Source organism: Melospiza melodia, chromosome 3 (genome assembly GCF_035770615.1).
Source record: "Melospiza melodia melodia isolate bMelMel2 chromosome 3, bMelMel2.pri, whole genome shotgun sequence".
Lineage (NCBI taxonomy): Eukaryota > Metazoa > Chordata > Aves > Passeriformes > Passerellidae > Melospiza > Melospiza melodia.
The window spans coordinates 113127711-113153560 of NC_086196.1; the positions used below are offsets into that span (position 1 = coordinate 113127711).

The 25850-nt window shown below is 46.1% G+C and overlaps 2 protein-coding genes across 12 annotated transcripts in view; one reads left to right on the forward strand and one right to left on the reverse strand.

Annotated features, from left to right (window-relative positions):
* EML6 (EMAP like 6) overlaps positions 1–14967 on the forward strand; it is a 92162-nt gene extending 77195 nt beyond the window's left edge. For 3 of the 8 annotated variants that reach the window (XM_063152730.1, XM_063152732.1, XM_063152731.1), the window contains 15 exons: positions 1044–1122; positions 2097–2226; positions 2667–2765; positions 3901–3921; positions 4280–4453; positions 5123–5331; positions 5780–5937; positions 6552–6666; positions 7094–7282; positions 8266–8438; positions 9156–9318; positions 9846–9949; positions 10979–11132; positions 11325–11399; positions 12252–14967. In XM_063152730.1, the coding sequence (XP_063008800.1) occupies positions 1044–1122; positions 2097–2226; positions 2667–2765; positions 3901–3921; positions 4280–4453; positions 5123–5331; positions 5780–5937; positions 6552–6666; positions 7094–7282; positions 8266–8438; positions 9156–9318; positions 9846–9949; positions 10979–11132; positions 11325–11399; positions 12252–12380 (1972 nt within the window). In that variant the 3' untranslated portion in view covers positions 12381–14967. Of the gene's footprint in view, positions 1–1043; positions 1123–2096; positions 2227–2666; positions 2766–3900; positions 3922–4279; positions 4454–5122; positions 5332–5779; positions 5938–6551; positions 6667–7093; positions 7283–8265; positions 8439–9155; positions 9319–9845; positions 9950–10978; positions 11133–11324; positions 11426–12251 lie in introns of those variants that run through there. The other 5 variants (XM_063152733.1, XM_063152735.1, XM_063152734.1 and 2 more) reach the window with 5 other exon arrangements.
* Positions 14769–25850, reverse strand: part of RTN4 (reticulon 4) — a 40488-nt gene continuing 29406 nt past the window's right edge. For all 4 annotated transcript variants that reach the window (XM_063152738.1, XM_063152739.1, XM_063152740.1 and 1 more), the window contains 6 exons: positions 24734–24941; positions 22827–22965; positions 17898–17967; positions 17204–17250; positions 16260–16318; positions 14769–15847 (listed from right to left, as the gene is read on the reverse strand). In XM_063152738.1, the coding sequence (XP_063008808.1) occupies positions 15805–15847; positions 16260–16318; positions 17204–17250; positions 17898–17967; positions 22827–22965; positions 24734–24941 (566 nt within the window). In that variant the 3' untranslated portion in view covers positions 14769–15804. The remainder of the gene's footprint in view (positions 15848–16259; positions 16319–17203; positions 17251–17897; positions 17968–22826; positions 22966–24733; positions 24942–25850) is intronic.

Sequence of the window (25850 nt, forward strand, 5' to 3'; positions counted from 1 at the left end):
GGGATCAAGGTAACTCTTCCACTCTCTTGGTGTCATGGGTCACCTGCTCATGTGCTTGTTGGTCCTTGCTGTGCTCGAGGCGTGGCTTGGAGTGGTTCCCTCCAGCCTTGCTCTGTCTGAGCTCAGCTTGTCCTGCTGCTCATTCCCACAGGGCTCAGTCCCCACTGGGCTCTGTCCACTGTGCCTTTAGTACCTTCCATGAAAAATCCAGCTCCAGAAAAAGCAGCTCCCTATACACAAAAGGGATTTCATTCTTCTCCAATTAATTTTTTGCAAAATGGGAATTACTGATAGTTATGGTCTCAGGACAGGAACAAATTTCACAGCATGTGGAATGTAAGAGCAAGGTCAGATTTTTCTGGAATCATAAGCTCTGGGAATGCTTTCCACGTGCTCCCCTTAGCTCTGTCCCTCTTTTCCCAGCAGGATCAACAGCAGCAGCAGAGGTTATCTGGCCTCACAGACCATTTGCACACATCAGATTTTGTCTCAGCCTGTGTTCTGAATTTTTCTCTATCTACTTTTAGCAACTGTAATTATATAAAATAGCTTTGATGGCCTCAATCTCCCAAATTCCCTTGAATGAATGACTTGTGCATTTAAATGCAACCATTTTATCTTTAATATGATTTTGAGAAGAATTTATTGAAGCCATGTCAAGGTTTTGGGATGGGGTTTCTCAGAAGAAGCAAGGCTGGGCAGAGGTCAACTGCCAGCTGCAGAAATTACTTCAGATCTTTTCTGAAAGCACCAATTTACCATCCTTTCATATTCAAGGATTTTTCCATGGATTTAAATCATTATGGTTTGGGGTCTTTTGAATGTTGTAAGGTTGTTTGTTCTGCCACTCATCTGTGAAGTCTACATCAGTGTTTCTGCACTTTCTATCAAAAAGTGCAGGATTTTAATCAATTTGTTGTACAACTCTGAAAAAGCTCATACAGGGGTAACTGTCCATTTGCTGCTCACACATACTGTGGTTTTGAAGGTTGTGTTTAACTTTCAAATATATCAATTGTCTCCATTTTAAATGTTGTTTTCAGGCCACCTGTGAGCAGAGCTGCTCCTCAGCCTGAGAAACTGCAGAAGAACAATGTCAACAAAAAAAAGAAACTGGTTGAGGTCAGAATTCATATATTTTCTATTTCTTTGAAATTAACATGTGCTGGGTGAAATCCATCCCTGTTTGTCTCTCAGTGAAGGGCAGGTACAATCACAGAGTCTGTGCATTCCCATGCTCCCTGCTCAGGCCCAAGGGAAATACATCCAGAACTTTGGCCCGGGAAAAACCCTCTGTGGGATTTTGAATGATGGAATTTGCTCGTTGACTTTGGAACTTCCCTTTCTCCCCAAACAACTTGTTTGGATTCCCACATAAGAGGCAGAACCAGGAATATTTTGTGACCTGTGTGGAACATTTGCAGCACTTGGTCTGTGGCTAATTGGGATTGTTCCCAGTGAGCTGTGATTGTGTTTGGGGCAGTCATTAAGTTGGGCTTCAGGGCTCCAAGGCAGCTCTACCAACAATCCATTAACCATGCTGGGTTCCTGGAGAAAATTTCCTTGGCAACTGCTCATTGTAAGCTGTAATTACACCTCTGAATAATGTCTTAATTGCAGAGTTACTAATAGCTTGCCCTGACTTCCTCTAAGGACTTTAAGGTCAGAATTTGGTCTGTGGAAATTTGGTAGTTTATGAGAATAATTTTTGAAAACTCTGCAGATAGCTTCTTTAAAATATCTAATGCCCTGTATAAATATTAAACTGTGATGGGAAGAGCAATAAAATCCAACCTGTTCTGTGAATTGTATCTGTTTGGAATGGAAATTTACAGGGCATTTATAGCCCTCTGAATAATTAAAAAAGAAAATAATATAAGTGCAATACTTTAGTTGACTAATTAAAGGTTATTGATAGCCTCTGATAATGTTATGCCTCAATAAATGAGCAGAGTGGGGACAACTAATTATTATTTTGTTTTTCTATGGCCTCTGCAAGATATTTGTACTTGTGTAATTTAGAATTGTCCTTAAGTGGTCCAGGCTCTTGTTTTTTCTTCCATTTCACTCTTGTTCTCTTTGTTTTCCTGGAGCAGGAGCTGGCCTTAGACCACGTGTTTGGGTACAGAGGGTTTGACTGTCGCAACAACCTGCATTACCTGAACGATGGTGCTGACATAATTTTCCACACAGCTGCAGCAGGCATTGTCCAAAACCTCTCCACTGGTAACTTCACTTGGAAAAACACCTGGAGATAAAATAGCTTGATAAGGAAAATATTTTTGATTGAAAGTCTGAACTTTTTAATCTTCCTATGGCTTTCCCACATTTGGGAAACTTTGGGGAGGCCTTTGGGGACTCGAGTCCCCAAAGGAGCCTCTGGCCTGTGGGCTGGGAAAAAAGGATGGCCCCATCTGTCCTTTCTGGGCCCCTTCCCTTGGGAGGGCTTTGCTGATTCCCTGGGTATAATTTCCCAAATTTTGCTTTTGTATCCCCCTGTGTGTGTTGATGGTTGTGCCCATAGTGCATTTGGGAATGGGAGCAGAGCAGCCTTAGTGACCCCCCCACCCCCTGCAGAGTTTTAACAGCTGCCCAAATAGTCTGTGCTTCTGTGGTGGCTCTTCCTTGGTGCTGTGGTGACTGAAATCCTCTTTGCATGGCCTTAGGTAGCCAGAGCTTCTACCTGGAGCACACAGATGACATCCTGTGCCTGACAGTGAACCAGCACCCCAAGTACAAGAACGTGGTGGCCACCAGCCAGATCGGTACGTGACACCCCAGCAAAGCTCCACTCCCAGCTCTCAGGGCACTGCTGGATTTGGGGCTCTTCTGTGGGGAATTCTACTTCTTGTTTGATTTGGAAGAAGTAATCAAGCTCCAGGGTTTTCTTATTGTTTCAGTTCCGTCTCTGATTGTGAGTGATTGGATTTTAGAGTTAATTGGAGTGTAATCATATTTCAGAAGGCAAGCTTTGATAAACTGCCTAATCATATCAATAATCTGATTTATAGAGTTCCTTCTTTCCTTCCTGTGTCCAAGGCAGTGTTTAGCAGTGAGAATACAATGAGCATCATTCTCTCTGCAGGAATGCAGGAGCTGTGCAGAAAAGGCAGAAACAGAGAGAGATCTCAGCAGCAGTTAGGGGACATATCAGGGGACAGCTGAGAAACCACTGATATGTGGTTTTTGTGTGTTTATTGTTTATATGGAGGGTCCTGCATGGGGAATGCAGGATGGGTTGTCTCAAGCTTTGAGAAGGATCTGCTGTCCCTCTGCCTAAAGCTGAAATAATTCACTTTATGGAGGAGAACGGAGTCCGAACGTCTCCTCAGCCCACTCCAGGAGAATGGAATCCATAACTAGAGGACAGGGGCAGGGAATGTTGGTGATGAGCACAGTGACAAACACAAACCCTCTGCTGCCTGTCCTGAGCATAGTCACTGCAGCTGGAATGTGGAGGGAGCACCCAAACCTGCATGTGGTGCCAGAGCTGTACAAAACACCAATTTCTGGGACATGGAAAAGGCTAAAAGTCCTTTTCCTAGGCCTCAGGAGATGAATGCTTCTGAGTTTGATTTGGTATTTTGTATAACTAGAGATTCACTTCACTTTTGAATTTAATAATTGTTAAAACCTGCATGCCTGTAACATTTCTTTTAGATACCATTTTTAAAACTTAAAAGTACTAAATATTGTTGCAATATTTGTGTATAAAAGCCAATATACCCAAAAAAGTTCAACAATATTCCTGCTTATTTGTTTTCTTGATTTAATCCATATCCATTTCCAAGTTTTTAATTTTGTTTTCCTTCTGGTGCTGATGCTGGCACTTCACATGACTTATTTCACCTATTGTTTTCCCTTGGTGCTTCCTCATTTGCCATTGCTCTCACAATGCAGGTGACATGACAGAATTCCCAGGTAAGGCTGATTTGTGTGTGAATTTAGCAGAGTCCTGTTGAGTTCCATGTTGCCTCGTTGTATCTGTGTGAACCATGGATACAAGTGAAACATCTGCAGGCAATTTCTTTTGCATGAGGCTCTTCATGAATGTTCTGTTGTTCTTTTAGAACTTGTCTGACTCCATGGACTACAATGATTCCCCCTCCCTGTGTTTTGCAAGCTATTTTAATTTCTCTGTTTCCCACTAGTGCTAATCTTCAGACAAATCCAAACCCCCAACTAATGTCTGTTCAGGTTAAATGTTCTTGACAAATGCCTGGATTGCACTGAAGCTTTCCAGAATTAATTCTCTTTCAATGGCTCTCTCTGCCCGCAGGTACAACCCCCACAATTCACATTTGGGATGCCATGAGCAAGCAAACCCTTTCCATGCTGCGCTGCTTCCACACCAAAGGCGTCAATTACGTGAACTTCAGTGCCACAGGCAAGCTGCTGGTGTCGGTGGGAGTGGACCCAGAGCACACCATCACTGTCTGGAGGTGGCAGGAAGGTACAGACCCGGGGAAATCGTGGTCCTTCAGCCTCACAGAGCTGGGCACAGTCACTGGCTTTGCCTTTCAAGTCTTTGGAGTTTTGTCTCCCCACTCTATCCCAGTTAATCAGTTAAAGATGGCGAAGGGTTAAAAATACGAACAGGAAGAAGTTTTAAATGCCTGTTGTAAGTGGAAATTAAGGAAAGAATGATGCTTAACATAAAATTACATGAAATTAAGGAAAACTATTCCTTTTCTTCCCTAAAACACTTCAAGTACTGTGATGGAGATAATTCTTTTCTAGAAATTACTTCCCAAAAGCCTACCTTTGGAAATGATGGAGGGGAGAGGAAAAGTGCCTCAGCTCACGAGTATGTCCCTGTGCATATTTCACCAGATGACAGCCAGCTTTTCTGTGTTATTTCACTGACCCAGGAGACAGATTGTGCTATGAAGGCCTTAAATCTGCATTTCCTAAATCTGTGGGATGCAATGGAATAACCATGGACTTTGGGAATTGCATTAAGATGTTTGATACACTAAACAGTGCTGGGATTTGCAGCTGCCAGCATCTGGGACACAAATCTCTAATCCAATACCAGCTCAATTTATTTGATAAAATCATATCAGAGCTTAATTCCTCAGGTGAATTCAGCTTTGTTTTCATCCTTTCCTCATTAAACCAGGGGCTAAAGTTGCCAGCAGGGGAGGACACCTGGAGAGGATCTTCGTTGTGGAGTTCCGCCCCGACTCCGACACTCAGTTCGTGTCCGTGGGGGTCAAACACATGAAGTTCTGGACCTTGGCTGGCAGCGCTTTGCTCTACAAGAAAGGAGTCATTGGTTCCATGGAAGATGCCAAAATGCAAACCATGCTCTCTGTTGCCTTTGGAGCAGTGAGTTCAAATTACCTGCTGCAGGATTTTACATTAGCTTTGTATTAAACCTGCAAGGGTCAGTTTTCTTTGCTGAAATCCAACCCAGTGCTTGTTAGTGAAATGTGGATTTAAAACCTGTGCACCTTGAGATCCTTCCCTGAATTTCCTGAGCACAGTTGGGTGAATGTCTTCTATTAAGCTCTGAGCACACCTACTGCCCTGGGTCTTTTTTTGTTGTTTTTTTTGCCTTTTTTTGCACTTTGCTGGTTATTTATCTGTTTAGCTTAAACTTGATCTGTTATTTCCTGTATCATATTTAATGTGACATGTGCCAGTGATACCACCAATGGTGACAATCCAGTGTGGTCGTTAAGGACTTTTAAATTTAATGTAAAGAATTGTACTTGAAGCTGAACAAAAATGCCGAGGTGTGTGTTGTATCAGAGATTGCTGCTGTGTGTTGCAGAATAACCTGACGTTCACTGGTGCCATAAATGGAGATGTGTACGTGTGGAAGGATCATTTCCTGGTCAGGCTGGTGGCCAAGGCTCACACAGGACCGGTGTTCACCATGTACACGACTCTGCGGGACGGGCTCATCGTCACTGGAGGGAAGGAGAGGCCGTAAGACACAGCATCTTCCCAAAGTGCCAGCTTCTGTCTCCCTTGTGTGCTTTTTGGTTTTGTTACTTATCCAGCAGCCCAGGGATAAATGGTCTCTGTGCTGTAGCAGCTTCACTCTCAGTTTTGCATAACCTGCCCAGGTGGCTCAGTAAGTGAAGGACTAAAGGAGGATACTTGGGGGTCACAGTGGCACATGTTATGTGGCAGGGTGATGCTGAATCTCTTTGGAATTGTTCCAAACACCTGGAAAAGCTCTTATTGCCTGAGCTCCTGCCATGAGTGGAGTTCTCTTCATTTGTTAGTCCTGTCAAACTACAGACAGCCTCTCCCAGTGGAGATGCTGTGGGTCTTGGGATTACCACAAGAAACAGATTGGCCAAGAAACAGATTTGAGATATGTGGCAAGAGAGCAGTTTGGTTTGTAAAAATTATGGTTCATGTTTAAACATGAAGTGTGAAAGCATTTAATTGTTATAATTTACTTCCCATTGCACCATAATAACGATATGGAGTGGAGAGTGGGTCAGTGGGTGTTTAGTGATTTAAGCAGAAAACTGCTGGTGGGATTTCCATGTGTGAAGGAGGCAGCAGGTAACAGCAGGGCTCCTTTGCAGCACGAAGGAGGGGGGAGCAGTGAAGCTGTGGGACCAGGAGATGAAGCGGTGCCGAGCCTTCCAGCTGGAGACCGGGCAGCTCATCGAGTGCGTGCGCTCCGTGTGCCGCGGCAAGGTGAGAGCACGGGGGCACGGGGCACAGCTCAGCTGCCTCCTGAGCTGCTGCTTTAAAGCCACAAAAACCCCACTGGGAGCTACTGAGGCTGGGAGAAGTGGAACACAGTGGAAATAACAGAGGCATTTATCTTGGTGCATGTGTTTAAATAGTGCATGAGAAAGGAGCAGCAATGCTGCACAGGGTCGGGCCTGTCCAGCTGAGTGCTCAGGGAATGGTCTCTATTTCATTTTGACACATTCCTTGATAAAAGCACCGCTGAGGAATGTTGTTTTATATTTCCAATCAAGTAGCCATTACCAATTGCTAGCTTAATCTATTTATGCTTTTTCCAAGTATTTGCCAAGGAAGCTTTGGCAGTTTAAACCGTGGCAGTTACTGTTACACTGACCACCTCTCTCCACTCCTTTTCCTTGCCTACAAACAGGGGAAAATCTTAGTGGGAACAAAAGATGGAGAAATCCTTGAAGTAGGAGAAAAAAATGCTGCTTCTAACTTGTTAATTGACTGTCACATGGAAGGGGAAATCTGGGGCTTGGCAACTCACCCCTCCAAAGACATCTTTATCTCTGCAAGCAACGATGGAACAGCCAGGATCTGGGACCTGTCAGACAAAGTGAGTACTGTGAATGTAAAAGTGTGGGATTAAAAATGAGCATTTTATCCAAATATCCATTTTTCCAGCTGTGCTTTTGAGCAGCCTTGGAATGAGAGCAGGGTTTTGCCTCTGTCCTGAGCAGGTTTTGGTCATGTTTGGCACCAGCACTCCCAGAGGAATGCAGGGATTCACCAGCACACCTGCTCATGGAGTACCTCTTGTTGGGCATTGTTTATTTTGATCCCAGTCTGCAGGCTGGGGGATCAAGGAAGCATTTTAATCCCACATTGCCTGTCTGGGTGACACAGACTGTGCTGTCACACACACAGCCCCTGCCCATCATTCTGCCTTCCTGGCAGGCACAGCTCCCTCTTCTTCAGAGCCTTCCTTTGGAACTCTGCATGTTGCCTCAGGGATTTTTGCAAGTCAGATTGACTAACAACAACCATTTGTTAAAAACAACAGATAAAACATTTAAAAAAAAAAAACACCAGGAAGTTTTCAGTTCATTTTGGCCAGCAAAACCTTTCCAAAAGCTTGTTACCTGAGCTAACAGGATAATTTTTAATGAGGAAAATTACTCAATTATAAATACAACCAGCTGGGTGAAAATGCAAGAGCTTTCAAGGACATTTCCTTGTACCAAATGAGATGGGAGAGCTCTGTGCCAATCAGCAGTTGTTGAAGATGTCAAAGTCACTTTGAAACAAATTAGGAAATAGATTTTTCAGCTTGTTCTGCTAAATAGTCCCTTTTCTGGTGTGAAACTCAATGTCAGTCTACAAAATAATGCAAACATGAACCCCCATCCAAATCACATCTCTATTTTGAAGCCTGCTTAGCGACATATGCCTGGTGGGATGTGAGTCTCAGTGTGACATTTCAGGTTTATGTTTAGAGGGAAACAGAGTGGATTTGTTTTGAATTAAGCAGGTTTTGTACTTGTGTTTGGAAGCTCTGGGTGTGCTGGGGAGGTGTGAGCCTGTTCTGTGTCCCTGCAGAAGCTGGTGAACAAGGTGAGCCTGGGGCACCCCGCGCGCTGCGCCGCCTACAGCCCTGACGGGGAGATGGTGGCCATCGGCATGAGGAACGGAGAGTTCGTGCTCCTGCTCGTCAACAGCCTCAAGGTCTGGGGCAAGAAACGGGACAGGAAATCTGCAATTCAGGACATCAGGTAGGGGGTGCTCAAAATACACAGCCCTGCCTCGAGGGAACGGCCATGGGGTGCCAGGGGATTTGCAGAGGTTTTGTAAGTCTGTGTTGGTTGGAACCTGTGTGAGCTGGTGAAGGGCACTGTGGTGGGGCTTTAATTCAGTTCCAGCCACCCTGCACAGCTGGAATGATGGGAATTAATTCTCCAAATTGCAGTCCCTGTTGCTGACTCCCAGAGGATTGGTGTTGCTCTGCACACTGTGCTGTGGCTTTATGCAAGTGCAATATTAGCATCATTTAGCCACAAACAATACAGAATAGAGTCATGGAATGGTCTGGGTTGGAAGGGACCTTAAAGCCCATCCAGTCCCACCTTTGCCGTGGGCAGGGACACCTTCCACTGTCCCAGCTTGCTCCAAGCCCTGTCCAACCTAGCTTTCAACACTTCCAGTTGTGGGACAGCCACAGCTTCTCTGGGGAACCTGGGCCTGTGCCTAACCACCCTCACAGGCAACAGTTCCTTCCCAATATTCCATTTAACCTGTCCTCTGTCACAGATATCCTGAGTTTTCCTCTTCTCTTAAGCATCAAGTTTTGGTTTAGGTTCAGTCTTGCTGTTGATTGAAGGTTTTTTGTATTTTTCATTTAAAAAGATTACTGTCACATTAGCATGAGAAGCAAAAGCAAATCTTGCACCAAAACAGCCAGTGACATCCCCACTCCATGTTTTATTGCCTAGGATCAGCCCAGATAACAGGTTTTTGGCAGTGGGCTCACAAGAACATACTGTGGATTTTTATGATCTCACTCAAGGCACAACCCTGAACCGAATTGGCTACTGCAAGGACATTGCCAGTTTTGTCATTCAGATGGATTTCTCTGCAGACAGCAGGTACATCCAGGTATGTCTGGGATAGCCCCTGGAGCCCTCAGGTTTACTGGGCCACCATAACGAGGTGGAGGCTCCAGCTGTGCTAAGGCAAAGCTCTATCCCAGGTCCATGGAAGGGGGACAATGCTGAAAGAGAAATTGTGGATTATAACCATATGAAAGCCTTTCCCTTCTTCCCTGAGGCTGGGATCTGGGTGAGAGCTCAGTTGTTTTAATTAAAGTGTTAATTTGAAGGGGTTTCATTCAGAAATATTTCTGATTTAGTAAAATTATGTTGAGATAAAGTTCAGTAAAATTATGTTGAGATAAAGTATAGAAGTGAGAGAAAATCTGTCAGCTCTGCATGAGAGCATCTCTTTCCATCATCATCCTGTAACATTGTTATTCCTTTATATAGCATGTGATCAATTCCAGATAATGAGGAAAAAAGAGAAATGTTATCCTAGAATTGCTGATAAAACCTGGTGAGACTGCTGGGAATTTTAAAGACAACAATGTGTTTATAGCAGCCTCCAGGTTTTTCCTTTCCCACTTTCAGGTATCCACAGGTGCCTACAAGCGTCAGGTTCACGAGGTGCCCCTGGGAAAGCAAATCACAGACCCTGCAGTCATAGAGAAAATCACCTGGGCCACGTGGACCAGGTAACAGCCAAGGGGAGCACTGGGATCAGTCACAGGTTTGGGGTGTCAATGCTGAGGTGTCCCCAGGGCCTGGCAAACCTGTGAGCACCCTCGGGCTCTGCTTGCCCAGAGCTCCATGTGACACCCTTGGGGTTTTACAGCTCTGGCTGCTTGGTGGCTGTAGTAATTAGTGCTGTTAATTACACCAGGGGCTGTCACAGAGCCACAGTGGCTCATTGCCACTCCTCCCAGGCCCCTCACACGGCTCTGGGCCACTCCAGGCAGCCTTGTCCCACATCAGCAAACACAGCAGCACAGGAGGCTGGAAACCTGCACTGATTGTATGGAGGAGTTCTGAGTATCACTAAAATGTATTTCCTGATGTGGATGAACACAGGAATCTGCCCCAGCAGTGCAGAACTGTGGCTGTTCTTGCTCTTCCTGTGAGAAATGGGACAGGCCAAAGGCAGGGCTGACAGGGGCTGACAACCAGGCAGGGCTGGGAGAAGGTAAATGAGAATCCTCCTACTCTGACAGCTCGTATAAAAATCTGCCCCTAATTCCCCATTTCAGAGGACTCCTGACAGCTGGTGGGAGGGGGCAGCTGCCTCTGGCAGTGACTCTGTGGGTAAATGATTACAGAGAGCTGAAGCCAGGGTAGAACACCTATTTCTGAGAACAAGGGGACATAGAGCCAAGCACTCCCTCATTTGGGAACTCGCAGCTAAGGGAACAGTGCAGTCAGGAATCCTGGAGGAAGGCTCATAGAGACCAGAGCTGCACAAGGTTCTGGTGTAGAATGATGCCAGTGGTTTCATGGGAAATAAACCTAAGGATTAATGGATAGAGATTGTTTAAGAATCACATCAAAATGATTTATTAGTGTGCTGGTCTCCATGATGAGCTCTGGGCAATCATTTAAAGGGATAATTTTATTTTTAAATGCAGCAATTTTTTATTACTGACCTGTACTGGCTCAGCCCCCTGTGGAAGAGCAGCAGCAAGTTAAGTCTTATCTAATCTATTTTATTTACCTTGATTTTGGAACAGCATTCTTGGAGACGAAGTCATTGGGATCTGGCCACGAAATGCAGACAAAGCCGATGTCAACTGTGCATGTGTCACCCACGCTGGCCTGAACATAGTGACAGGAGATGACTTTGGGCTGGTCAAGCTGTTTGACTTCCCATGCACGGAGAAATTTGTAAGTGCCTCTCTTATTTTCACCTGAGCAGCTTTTGCTTTTCCCAGACCCCTCAGCACTCGGGGTTACAGCACCCAACAGCAGGGTCCGTCCACAGGCAGCTCCCAGGGAGCAGGAGGGCCTTGGGCTCAGCCTGGCTGTGGGCACAGAGCTGTGCCTGGTGCCAGCCCTGAGCTCTCTCCTGTCCCACAGGCCAAACACAAGCGCTACTTCGGGCACTCGGCGCACGTCACCAACATCCGCTTCTCGCACGACGACAAGTTCGTGGTGAGCACCGGAGGGGACGACTGCAGGTAACGGGCTGGGGCTGACTGGGACACTCACACACACAGACACAGAGCCAGGCACACACACACACAGTAAGGGGGACAGAGAGCCAGGCACACACACACACACAGAAAGGGACACAGAGCCAGGCACACACACACACACACATAGAGGGACACAGAGCCAGGCACACACACACACAGAAAGGGACACAGCCACACAGGTGTGCACATGCACAGACACCACACAGCCACACTAACACAAGCCACACAGACACATCTCACAAATGCACTGCACACACATGGTACATGTGCACACACATGGGCACACAGTGTGCCCATACAGCAGACATGGATACACACAGGGCGCACACACAGACACAGAGTACATGCACACACATAACACAGGGCACACACAGAGATGCACAAAGATACACCCAGACACACACACACACACACACACACACACTGCATGTGCAGACACACAGTGCACACACAGTGCACACAGAAATGCACAAAGATATACTTAGATACTGCATACACACAGACACACACATGGCATAGACACTGCCCACAGAGCACAGGCAGAGCAAATATGGGCACACAGCACACACACAAACACAGACACAGAGTGCACACACAGTGTCACACACACACACAAATTGTGCACACTGCACATACAACACATAGTGCTCACATTGCAGACTACAGACAGAGCAACTGTGCACAATATACTTCTCTCTGTCTCTCACACACACACAGTCTGTACTTCACACACCCAGTGTATTTTTCTGCTCCTGTCTCACTGGGCTGTGCCCAAGGCCAATCCCTGCTGTCCCTCCTGTCTCCCCAGTGTGTTTGTGTGGCGCTGCCTCTGAGGAGCCTCTGGCTGCTGCTGTCCTGCCCCAGCGAGGGCTGTGCTGGCCAGGACAGCCAGGAATGCCCCCCTGGCTGCAGGAATCCCAGCCCTGCTGCAGGCTGACATTTCCAGATCACTCATCCCAACCTACCCAAAGGGAATGGGAGCTGGCTGTGGAAAGCCCGACACCCTTGCGAAGGAAGCCGAGGTTTGAAGGGTAACCTGGGGATCCCACAGGGAAGAACAGTTCACTCACAAAGCTGCTTTTGCCTAATACTGTGTTGTTCAAACCATGTCTGAAAAGGGAGAAAATGCTGACAAAATGCTGGGCCCTTTAATTTCCTAATTTGTGGCTTGAACAAAGTTCAAAAAGTGGGTGGGTGTTAACCACACCTGCTTAAAACTCCAATTTGGTGCGCTCAGTAAAGCTGGGAGCATTTAATGAGCAGGCTGGGGAGGGGGGAGGTAACCCTTCAGCTTTCATTAATTGAAGGAGCAAAGTATCCCTTTTTTTTAAGTCCATTTTATTTTTAAATATATATATTTGGCAGAATTTTCTATCCATGAAGTGCCTTGGAATAATTTTCTAGTCGTTTGGGCTGCAGCCTTGCCTCCCCCCACCTGCTTTCCACACACACACGGTGCTATGACTCTCACCCAGAGGAGGGCTAAACCATTCTCACCTTTTCCAGCTGGGTACTTACATGATCCCTGTTTTCTGCTTTGAGTTTTAATACCTTCACAAGTGAATTCCCCACTGTTTCTGTGCTGACAGAAGGCCAAAGTGAGGCATTCCAGCTCCTGGGCAGCTGCTCCTGCAGCCAGCAGTGCAAGCTGAACTCCAGCAGTGAGTGAGAGGAGAGGGCTTGGACAGACTTGGTTCAAGACATTTGAACACAAGATTGAGGGAGTCATTCCCCAAGTGTTCCTGCATGCTCCCCCTTTCTGGGAAAATGTGCTTTACACTCCTACAGGCAGTGGCCAGCCAGAACCTTGGCCTGGTGGGAAAGCCTCCATCACTCCCTCTTTCCTGTTCTGGAGGGGGGTCCTAGGCCTCCAAAGGAATCCCTGGAATGTCCCTATGGCAGGGCTCTGGTGCCCTCCAGCCAGTCCATGCTGCTTGTAAGTAAAACATAAATCCTCTAATACCAGGAAATGCAGCTTTTGTTTTTGGGAAAAGCTCATCATGGCTGACTGTGGGCTCCTCTCCCTGTCCCTGCTTCTCCCCCACCCCACAGAGCCCCTTGTCCTGGCCTGGGGGACAGCTGAGATCAGAGGAGAGCTGCCTCTGTGGAAAAGTGGAACCATAGACAGATATTCCCAAAAGGCAACTCAAACCCTTCACTATTTGTTAGAACATTTTGTCAAAAACAAAAATTCAAGGGAGGGTGGAACTGGAGAAAGTTTAAAAAGAAATAGCTTAAATACGCATTTTGCTATTCAAGATTCTGGGCATGGAACATCATCCATGCTTTGAAATTACCTTTCTTAATTAAAAGAAATAAAGGCCAAAATAAAACATTTACACTTACATTTAGTCTCTGAAAAGCAATAGTGCTTTAGTCCCAGTTCAGGACAATAGGATTTTGAACTCTGGAACCTTCCTGCCAGTCCGTTTCTGCTGCCCACTGCACAGAAAAGTAGCAAAAACATCCCATTAAAGGAGTGGATTCCTGTCTGTTTAACACACAAAGTGCTTCAGCAACCTCAAAGAATCACCTTTTTTTTTTTACAATTGAATTTATTAATGCCTTATATGACTATACAGCAGAGCAGTTTGTCAGATACACAGTACGAGTCCCTATGCAGTCTTTTTTTCAAAGAACCTTCAGGGTCAAATCCTGTTCTGTCAGGTGGTGCCAGCAGTGAGCACCTCTGCCTGTGTTGTACCACTCATGTCTGCCTTCCTTCCACGTTGACTGTATCCCAAATAAAACCAGTTGTGTGGCAGAATGAATTAATCAACAGCGATGTGAGAAATATCTTCAAGCAATAGTGTCTGTCAGGAAAACACTTACCTACGGTTTGTATGTTTCTATGGTCTGGCTTCCTGTATAAAATGCTCAGAAGTAATGCTGTGTTTTACTGGAAAATGAAATATTAATGCATGAATTTCTATTTTTCAATGGTCAAGATGCCATTCAGTTCAAATCTGCATCTCAAATAAATTTGTACACAAGTTTGCAATGTCCAGCTCTTAAATCAGAATCAACACATTGACCTGGAAAAATTATTGGGACTTATTTCCTTCAAACTTGAAAATGGCATCAACCATTCCTGTCTCAGAACTCCAAAGACCCAACACCCTCTGGAGCTCCCTGGGACACTGGAGGTGGCCCTGAGCAGCTCCTTCAGGCTGCAGAGGAAGAAAAGGGACCGTGACAAACCCACCCTGCACCGTGCTCTACTCGGACACTACTGCCACCACCATGGACAATGGAAATTTATCACAAGGAACTTCAAATAAACACAAATATATTAAACTTGCCTCAAGAAAGCCAAATACTGGTATCATTTTATGTCTATAAGCTTTATTGATACTTGGGGTTTGGGGGTTGGTTTTTTTTTTTTCCTTTTTTGTTGGGATTTTTTTTACATTTCACAATGCATTCCACAGACTTAGTTCAGTACAGCTCAAACTGCAAGTGTATAAATTTTCACTTATCATTTTCTTGCATAACAGGACAGGGCTTTAAGTTTCCAAACAACATTTGCAGCATTAGATACTCGGTCCACAGATTATCAGAGTCTGAAAGCTGGAGAATTATTTGCTCAAGATCAACTACTGTACGTTTGTGCAACAAAGTGTATGCTGTAAGTTTCTTTTACTCTGTGTGGAAGTTCTTTGTTCATTTCTCTTTTGTTGTTTCCAACAGATGCCAGTGTTTACAGAGACTTTTTAGTTTCTCAAGCTTGTGTGCTCTGGAGCTCGTCCAGGCCTCAGTCAGTTCTCTGAAGTACAAAGCACTGTGGAGCAGCTGAAAGATCTAAGCTTTGTGAAACACATATATATATATATATATATATTGGCAATTGATAAAACAAAATCACAATACAGCTATACTCATACCAAAAAGGCAAGATTTTTCAAAACTTGCTAAACTGGTATATTCTTCTAAAACATCTCATTTTAGAAAATCTGCATCAATCTACACAGACCATACACAGTGCACAAACTGGGAAGTGTTCTCCTCTGCCCCACCTGCTCTACACCTCGGGCACGCAGCAGGAACTACCTCTGCTGAAGCAAATGTACAGCTGTCTCAGTCGTTTGTATTAGCCAGTGCTGCACACAGGATAAGGAAAGATGATTAGTTTAGATCCATACATAGCAGCTTACAATACTTAAAGATGATGAAACACGTGGCAGTCAAAACAGTTATTTTTCCTCAAACACTGCGTTGCTAAAAAATAAAGATCTGTGAAATTGCACTGCAATGTCAAGGGGTTTGCTATTCCCTGACCCTCCCCATGTAAATCCAATGAGTATTTTTCCCCCTTAAAAGACGAACTTTCTTTCCTATTGATAAGTTGCTTCAGGTTTATTTTATTCAGTTTTGCGCTTCAACCCAGGGATCTTTGCTTGGATCCTGCAAGAGGAAAAAAAAATAGACAAAGCTAAGTTTGAGTAACAAAAAAGGAAAGGTTAAACAGACTCTTACAAACAGCACCATGTGAAAAGAACCCTCACAACACAGCTTTGTAACTCAGAGCCCAGTCACATTGCTGAACTTCTCATTCCCCCCTCACCTGCACCTGCTGAGGGGCTCAGCTGTCACTAATGGGTTCACATACACAGATTTCTATTAGAAATAACAGAGGCTCATTCCAATACAGCATTCAGCAATACAAGAGCTCATTTCCTAACCGGTCCAGAGGCTGAGACCTTTTCCCTCCTTGGCCTGGCACATGGAAGAACACATTGGTCCTAAACAGGAGTGCCACGTGTGCCAGGAACTGTTATCAGCACAAAGGAAAATAAATAAACCCAAACCAACTCACTTTGCCATGGCATCTTTGACATTCTTGTTCACGAGTCCCAGGTAATGGTCGATTTGGGCCTGGAATGGAAGCAGGAAGAAGTTACAGCCCAGCTCCTCCTCTGCAGCCTGGCTGAGTCCCACAAACTGTGGGTGCAGGGCTGGGCCCCCGTGGGCCCAACAGAACAGCAAAGCTGCTTAGCTGGGCCAGGCTGGTTAACCAGCTTAGGCTGCAGCCCAGCCAGGGGATTGAGCACTCGGGTTAAGCCCCCACACTCTGTCCCTGCTCCTGCCCTGGGGCTCCAGGGCCCTTTCCCTGTGGAGGAGGAGCCTGGGCAGGACCCCGTGAGGCTCTGCCATCTGCTCCTGCCCCCACGGCTGCCCTGCTGTTGAAAGGGGAGACGAAGGGCTGAGCCAGAGCTGGCTGCCCCCTCCTGTGCAGTGACCTGCCCAAGACAGCCCTGGCCATAATTTAATCACAAGTATTTTATTTTGGCTCCTTCCTCTCTACTCCTTTTACAGGGGAGTCTCTCCCCAAGAGCAGCGCTGCATTGGGCCAAGCAGCTCCCACCTCTTGTTTTTGCCAGGGCTACAAATTCCACAGAGCTTTGGGAAACCAATCCTGAATACCAACCCCAAAAGGTACATCAGGATTAACACACCCTCCCCAGTGCTGCTCCAGCCCTGACCAAAGCTGGACCAGCAGAAAAGGCCCCCAAGTTCATCAGGCCCTTTCCAGAACTCTTTGCTGGGGAAACCTCTTCTTCCACCAAGAAGGAAAAGGGAAAGCACACACAGTCTGAACTTCAAACTGAACTAGTGCTCCCTGGCCCTGGCTCCTGGGTAAAGGCCTGTTTCAAAGGCTTTAAATATTTCAGAAGACTGAAATTAATGTTAATTACTTGTTTCTGGTTTTGCTTCAAGCTGATTTTATGAAACGTTGAATGAATTCTATAAAACACTCACCTGATGTCTCTCATAAATAACAGGAACGCTGAAGAGTGAAATCAAAGCTGGAAAAGAGCACATCAAATGCATAAATATGGACAACAGGGATGGTGTTCAGGCAGAACAAGGACTGGTTTCCACACCTTGATATGTCTTACAAAAAGGTCCAAGCAAAATGAACAATTAAGCCCCATGCACCAATTGCTGGCCAGAAAATTCAATAATCCCTACTAAGAGAGCCTGAGCTGTTCTCCAGATCTCACCACCAGTACAGTTAAGTCTGGTCACAGGAAAGATGGGGTCATCATGCAAATTCTTCCCAAAGGCAGCTCAGGCATCACTTGGTTCTGACACCTGAAAGCCAGCCTGCTCTGGGATGTAAGAAATTAAATCCTGCAGTGGGACATGGCCACAGCAGATCCTGCACCTCCTCCTCCTAAGTCCCAGCACAGCAATGACATTCAGGGCAGGCTAAGCCTGACAGGGACAGCACAACAAACCTGCCTATAAATCATGGAATGTCTGGAGATCAGCAATCTCAGGGAATTCAACAACAGAACTCAAAATTATCTGTTCTGCTGTACTATCAAAAAAAAAGAACTTAGAAGTGCAACATCCTAAGGCTACAGGATGAGCCCCCCAGTGACCAGACCCCACTGCCTCCCCAAGGTTATTGGGTGTGCCAGGTGTGTAACACAAGTCAAACACTTACCCAGGATCAGTAATGTCAGACCATTGAACAAGGCACCAACGTAAGTGAACACCCACATCAACACTGCAAACTGCAAGGGAAAAAGAGCCCATCAGCACCACTCTGTGCCCAGGACATCCCACTTGCTGCACACACAAATTCCCATCCAAACAGTCCCAAAGTGCTCTGCACTTCAGCCCTGTGCAGCTCCTGTAACCAGAGCTGCCTGATGACAGGGCTCAAGGATGCAGTAATGGGATATGGGGCCTGCTGTGTGCAGTCACGGGGCTGAACTCAGCCCGAGTCAGCAGTGCCCAAGCACTGCCCTGTGCCCAAGCACTGCCCTGTGCCTGCCCTGGGCACTGCCAGCTCCATGGCAAACACACAGCTCCAGAGAGGGGACAGGCCAGGCTCAGAGAGGCCAAAGGGCTGCTGCATGACAGAGCCAGAGAGAAGGGAGGTCACACCTGTGTGTGTCCCCCCACCCAAGTGTCCACCCACCTGCCCAGCCATGCCCTGACACAGCAGGAAAAGCCTGTCTGGAAGATAACAGGGTAGGGTGGGCTTGATTTACCTTTTCTCCTTCAAAATACCCTAAGACACTTTGGATGTTAAAAAGTTTAGGAACAAGAGGAGTGACAAGTGCTCCAACGTGGAAGCTGGCTCCAGGTAAGAGCCAAGCTCAGAAGCAAAGCCATCCCCAAAGCCCCACACTGCCAGCACTGCTGGCTCCCCATCTCAGCCCCATTGTCCCTCCCTGCTGACAGCATTTGCGCAGCTCCTCGTGGGACACGGGCTCTGCTTCCCAGCTCCACACAAAGCTGTGCCCACACTCAGTGCCAGGTGGAGTGTCCCAGGCACACCTCTGACCTATAGCAGGGGGAGGGGACCCAGGGCTGCCAGCTCTATTTCGGGGTAGGATTCCTCCTGAGGAAAACCAGCCCTTTCTTCTAGAGTTGCAGGAGTGCTGAGGAGCTGAGCAGCAGCCAGGAGCAGCAGCTTCCCCGGAGTTTGTTCCTTGCTCTGCCCAGAGCAGAGACCCCCAGCCCTGTGAGCTCAGCACCTGGGGCTGTTTTCCAGCAGAACCCTGGACAGACACCATGAGAGGGTTGGCACTGGCACCAGGGAGGGCAGAGCTGGGCACAGTGCCCAATCCAAGATGGAAACGCCCACCAGCAGGAGCTACACCCAAGGAAAGGATGGGCACAAAGAGCTGGCAAGGAAAACAAGGCATGGTGGCAGTGTGGGTGTGGGCCAGGACCCTGGAACTGGCCTGCAGCCAAGCTACTCTGAACTTCCATATCCCAACATCCAATTTTAGCTTATCAAAGGATGTAAAATATCCAAACCAAACAAAATCAACAGCCAGCCACAAGATAAGGGCATTGATAGTCAATACAAGCTTAATTCCATGAACCCTGCAACAAAATCAAGCTGACTTCAAGAGCTTCACTCAAAACTGGTCTAAAACTCAGGGGCATTAACTGCAAGTGATGCAGTTCTTTATCTGTCAGCACTTCTGAGATGTGACACAGCAGCACCAGGGAGGAGCACAAAGGTAACCCTCAGAGAGGCTGTACCATTCCTAGCAGCTGAGGGACTCTGGCAGGTTTCTCCAGGAGAATAAAGCAGATTTGCTGAACTCCCTCATGATTGATTCAAACCCTGGCCCAGTTGTGCCCTGCAATGCCAGGGTGAGCCTGGAGCTGATCTCTCTGCACCAGGCATTTTGCTGGAGCAAACACTTCCATGTTGGAGCACCTGCACATCCACCAGAGAGGGAAGGAAGGCACCAGCCTGCACTGGGCAAAGAGCCCCTGATGGTTTACAGTGGTTCTCCTGCATCCCACCAGCCATCCCTGACCTGCTCCCCATGGACACAATTGCTGAAGCTCAGCACACCCAGGCAGCTCAGCAGCCAGGACACAGCTGATGACTCTGCCCAGGGCAGAAATGGGAGTTTACGTAAGCACAGGGGTAACAAGACACAAATCAATCCCAAAGTCCAATAATTATCAGAACTATCAATTATTTGTTTTAGTAAGCATTAGATTTATGGTTCAAGACAGAGCAAAATCCAGGAGTTCACATTTGACTACACAAGCTGCTCTCCACCCAAAGTCTGCCCAGGGCAGCACCAGGGCAGAAGCAGGAACTGCTGCATGTGCAGGTTTGACTCCCTGCTCTTACAGTGGATGGGAGAGGGACTCTAATCCCACAGCTCCTCCCTCTGCACTCCTCTGACACTTCCAGCAGCCCTGCCAGGATTATCCAGCCTGGAGTCCATCTCAACCCCACATTTCCTTACTGGTCACTGTTTTCTTTTCCTTATAAACTATGCAAACCCAGGGACCCTCACAGTCACAACAAAGCTTACCTGAAACACACCTCAGACACCTTTACAAACACAAAAAGCCTTCCCTGAAACGCCTCTAAATAAAGCTCTTAGACAAGAAGAAGAAAGCAGAAGGCAGCCCAGGACCCAGGCTTGGTCCTTCCAAGGACCTGCACACCAGTGAAAGGCCTGGGGGCTGATGGACTGAAGCCACTTTTGCCAGCCAAAATGGGCAAATCCAGAAGTGGCCCATGCCCTTCTCTGCTACAGAATATTCAGAATACAGAGCTCTGTTCCCCAAAGCCTCAGCTGAGCAGGAGCAGCAGTGCCCAGTGCCAGCACAGCCTTTACCAGACAAAATGCAGCTTCTCCTGGGGCTCTGGCAAGGGCTCCTCTGCAGTTACTCCTTAAGAGCTGTGAGGAATTTCTCCTTGTGCTGCATAAATATTTAGAGTCCATTTTAAGACTTCCCTGACTGAAGCATTGTTTAATAAAGAAGAAAAAAAATCTTAACAAGACAGATTTTACAGTCAGAACTATTACACACAATGAACTGACCTGCAGACATTTTCTACATTAGAGCTCTGTAGCTTGAATTATACATAAACATGTGGTTTCCTAGACTGAAGATGTTTAAACTACACAAGCCAAGATATTTTTATTTTTTAAACCAGGGCCATTATATTACATAAGACCCTGGAATCCCAATGTTCTCCTCGAGCACAAACTCTTCAAAATCAGTAACGTGTGCTTGTGAACTGTCCTGACATTCACTGGTTTCTGATAAAGGGTTCTTTCCAGCTACCATAAATTAGACTAATTAACCTACATAAAACATTTTAAATGTCAGAAGGAGAGAGGGGAAATGAATTAGTTCAGCTGAATAAACACATCTTTCCTATGGACTGTAGTATTTTAAGTGATTAGAGTGCCTTGCAGACATTCTGGCTGGAATTAATTCTGCTCCTAACATAATTCCTCCAGAAGGCCTTGTTTTCAGACCAGTGTTCTCTAGAACAGCAGCTGGCTTCTCTCTGCTTCCTCCTCCTTTACTGCAAGGGCTTGGGATCCCTGCACAAATGGTGTGAGAAATCTCCTAACTCAGAGCAAGGCAGGATCACAAAGGGCTTGATCAGAAACACAAGTGACCTTGTGATTCTGAGTTTTCCTGTGCTGTTGATCATCAGATCCAAACAGGACTTTGGCAGCAGCAACACTTTTTAATTATGTCTCAAAAAGCAGAATAGAAATGGTTGTACAGAAAAGAATGCACAACCAGCTCCTCAAAAGCCTTTTCCTGCAAAGCCCGTCAGGAGCAGGGAGATTACTGCACAACCCCCTGTCTCCCTCCTGAGAAAAGAAACCTGTCCCAGGAGCAGCAGAGCCCCCTTTCACACCTCCTCCTGCTTCCAGAGGGAGCTGCCTCACTGCAGGAGCCTTGCAGGGCATCAGGTGCAGCTTTTCTGGCACACACTGTGTTTAACCTAGAGCACAATGAGAAACTGGATCTGCAAACTCTGGGTAAGATTCCAAGATCTGCCTGCAGGTTTCTATTGCACAGTTCCAAGAAAGGCTTGGACAGCCTGCCTGGTTTTCCCCAGTTTCACAAGGAACCCCTCCCCCAGCTCCACAACAATTCAAAGGACTTTGTAAAGCACTAAGTAAGGGGATTTACTGCAGGATAAATGCAAGTTTTTTTCAAGAAGATTAAGCAAACTGAAAAAGAAGTAGACAACACACTGTACTAGGTAAAGGAAACACGAGTTTCAAAAACAAAGAAAGGCAATTAGAACTTGAAAGGAGAGAATACAATTCTCCCAGAACAAAACTGAAGAGGTTTCAGCCAATTCTTTTATTTTGGAGGGTTTTTTGGGGTGTTATGTTGGGTTTTTTATTTTCTTTTTTTGATTACTTTTTGCTAAATTTACTGCTATTCTTCACAGTCAGTTGTGCTCTGCCACTCTCAGTAAATCCCATTAACTTCTACATGGATGGACTGTAGCTGTTACACAGCACTGCTCACATTGGGTAATTTGCAATCCCCATTTCAGTAATTCCCATCACTAAAAACAGCAGCTTTCACTCCCAAATCCAGGGGCTGGAACCAGTGTCCACCTTCCCAGTAACCCAAGGGCATCACTCAGTTCTCACCACTCCAGCAGAAAGTGGAAAAGGAATTCCTGTTTAAAGACAAGGAGCTATGCACTAAACACAAACAGCAAACCAGCTCCAAAGCAGGCTGGGACAATCTAGGCCAGAGCCAGGTTTTCCAGAGGGACACGCACACACATATCAGTGACACATCCCCGATGCCCACAGTGGAGCACGGCTTTGTTTTTTCAGAAGATTCCTGCTGTGAGAGGCACCAGCAAGGAGCTGTAACAGGGAGCTGCAGCTCATTTCTGCTTTCCATGTAGATCAAGTTATCCTTTACAGCTACCCCACCACAGCAGCAGCACTCGATACCCAGCCCGGTGCTGAACACTTCCAAGAGCAAACTCAAACTCCACCTGGTTATTGACTCAAGCAGAGGCACTGTTCATCCTGCAAGGAGCAGAAGAATGCAGGCTGTGCCATCTGGGGCAGCAGCAGTGCCCTCACAGAGGCACACTCACCTTGAGGGAATCCACCAGGTCATCGACGAGGAAGAGGCGCCGCAGCTCGCGGACGGTGCCATTGACGTGGCCCAGCACGACGTTGCTGTACTTCTGGATAAGCTCCTCCGACACGGCCACATCCGAGTCCAGGTAAGCCCTGCAGGACACAGCCAGCAAACCTCAGGGTGAAATGCTGCAAACCTGCTCTGAGTGTTAGATAGAACCTCCTTTTTGTGCTGTGGAGAAACAAACTTCACAGTGTGGGGAATGCTGAAAGGACAAACAGAACTAGCCTAGGTTATTCTTAGCCAGCCAGTTTTTTCTCACTGCTGTTTACTCAGTCACCTGCACCAGGCAAAAAAGGGGCAGGATAAAACAAGGGGGAAAAAATCCTATAAAAGCAACATTTCCATTTCTGAAAGGCCCTTGTGGAAATACCATCAAGCTGTAACACACTATAGCACAGCAAAATGAGCTAAATTTCTCATTTGCTAGAAATAATTCTTACAGCTAGTGAGAGCAGTTCTTTTACATAGAAGATATAAACCCCTATCTGGTTATATGTTCTTTCCACTCCACTGTCACTTAGCTGCAGTTGCAGTGGCTGTGGCAATTTGGAGTCTTTAAACAAAGTATAATTTATTTATCTGATGTGCACGCTGCAGGCAGAAGGAGCAGTGCAGCACATCTGTAAAATGGAGCTCATTTCACACTTGTTAAACTTTTGTTTAGGGGATTCTGCTTTGGGGATTTTTTAATATGAAAATTACACAATGCTCCCATGTATGTCATTTAAGGCAAAGCTAAACATGACCTTGTGGCAAGTCCAAGACAAATGAAAATACTTCATATGGTAACTGCAGCAAGTGGCCATTTCAAGGCTACATTCTGCCATCCACCCTTGGCTTCCATCTGCTCACCCTCCCCAGCTCATCCACAGGATACTCAGCACCTGCATCAAAAACCCAATTCTTCTCACAGGTTTTTTCAAGTAAAAATATCCTTCTTGTGGAGAAGCTATACAGAAAAAATTAAGCAACCAGGTATGCTGGATGAGAATGTCTGGAAGCTACTTAGGAATATCAGTATTTTTAGAAAAAAAATGCAGAAAGAGCACAGGTAGAACAAGTTCTGCTTGTTCTTGCTAAGAAAAAAGCTTGAAATTGTTGTTTAGATAATGAGAAGCACGCAAGATTTCAGCTGGGAATATTCACCCAAATGGGAGAGTGTTTTTCCCCAGAATTTTGTCCCCCAGACTGGCTTCCACTGGAAAAGGAGCCACTGCACATGGTCTGGGAGGAATGGAGGGAAACCTGCATTTTGCTTTGCCTTACAGAAGATGGGAACACTATCAAATTAATAAAAGGGCTGTAGATAGAGGGGAAAACAGGACTTTCTGAAGACTGCAAGGGGAGACTAAGCCACTTCACTCGTTAATAACAGGGAGAAGCAAGGCTGGGCAGAGTGGGACAGGGCTGCCAGGGAAACAGGAAACACACACTCCCACAAGTCCTCCAACACAGATTAATAAGGTTTAATTCCTCTTAGAAGGCAGCTCTGCAGCAGTGGGTACCTGGACCCTGTCACTGACCTGGCAAGTGGGGAGCACAGCTACAAACTAAACCAAACATTTTAAAGTCTTGAAAGTTTCAAAAATATTAAAGTAGCCTTTTGTCATGCTTTAAACCCTGCTACATTTATTCTGATTTTTCCATCCCTTGTACCAAGGCCTGACTCCATTTTCTGTATCTACTGTATGACTCCTGAGAAAAATCTGAAAGGGGGGAACACATTTTTCAGTGCAGAGTCTATTTTTGTTATTATGCAATATCTTAACAGCACGTGTCACCCACTGCTTCTGGCAGCATCAACACTGCTGCTCTCCAAAACAACCCAATTGTGCTTAATGAAAAGAAAGATCTCACCTGAAGGGGTGGCCCTCATCAGACTTCTGGATGGCCTGGATGACTCCCTTGTATATCCTAAAGCTGATGGTGACAGAGAGCAGGGCCAGGGCGATGTAGGCTGTGACGCTGACGATGCTGAACACTGTCAATGAGAGCAGCAGGAACAGGCTGGCTCCAAACACCACCCCGGTCTTCTTGATGTCTCGCCAGTAAAGGAGGTCAACAACTGCAATTTAAAAGAGGTAAGAAATTAGAACAAGGCTCCTTTGGCATTCATATCAAGGCAGTAATTTTTCATTATTCACTCGACTGCCGAGAGTCACCAAGAGTGGAGCTTGCAAACCCCTGTCAAACCAGAGCTGAAACCACAACCAGAACTAAGTCATTTAGTACTGGTCAGTTCTGGACCTCAGATTATTGGGACTACTGCTATTAGGATTACCCAGATGCAATTGTTTAAATTTTAAAACAATGATGCCCTTAAGCAATGTCAGAATTCATCTCTTCAGCTGCTGTGCTGTGTTCTGCACCAGAACCACAGTTTGTGCTTCATTTCCTCTCATTGTCGGGCATTTTGTGGAGGTCACTCCCTGGAGAGATTGATTCCAATTCCCTCTGAGGACAGATAACAAGACACCAACAGATCTCTAAACCATTAGATCTTTCCAAGCCTGGTAGAGGCAAAGGCACAGCTCAAAGACTCATTAACAGTTCATTTTGTTTTCTTTTGATGGAAGCATTCCCATGGGAGTTTATAATGTTGATTATGGGTGACAGACTGAGCCATCAGGAGGGAATACTCTCCCTGAAATGTCAATCCAGGATAAATCTGCTGTGCTCCAATGCAGAAGACTTCATTTGCAAACCAAGTTTAGTTTTCCTTAAGTGACCCTCATTAGAGAACACAATATTGTGCCATTTTTAGCATCACTGTTCAGAGCAAAGTACACCCTTGCACAAGGGATAGGTAATGGCTCAACACACCCACTGCAGCTGTTTGTTAACAGCAATAACCCAGTGCACACAGAGCTCAAGATGAATTACAGAAATGTATTACTATTGCAATGCACATTTAGCAATCCTGCCTCATCCTAAACATCACCAAATTAACTGTAAAACAGTTAACCACCAAAAT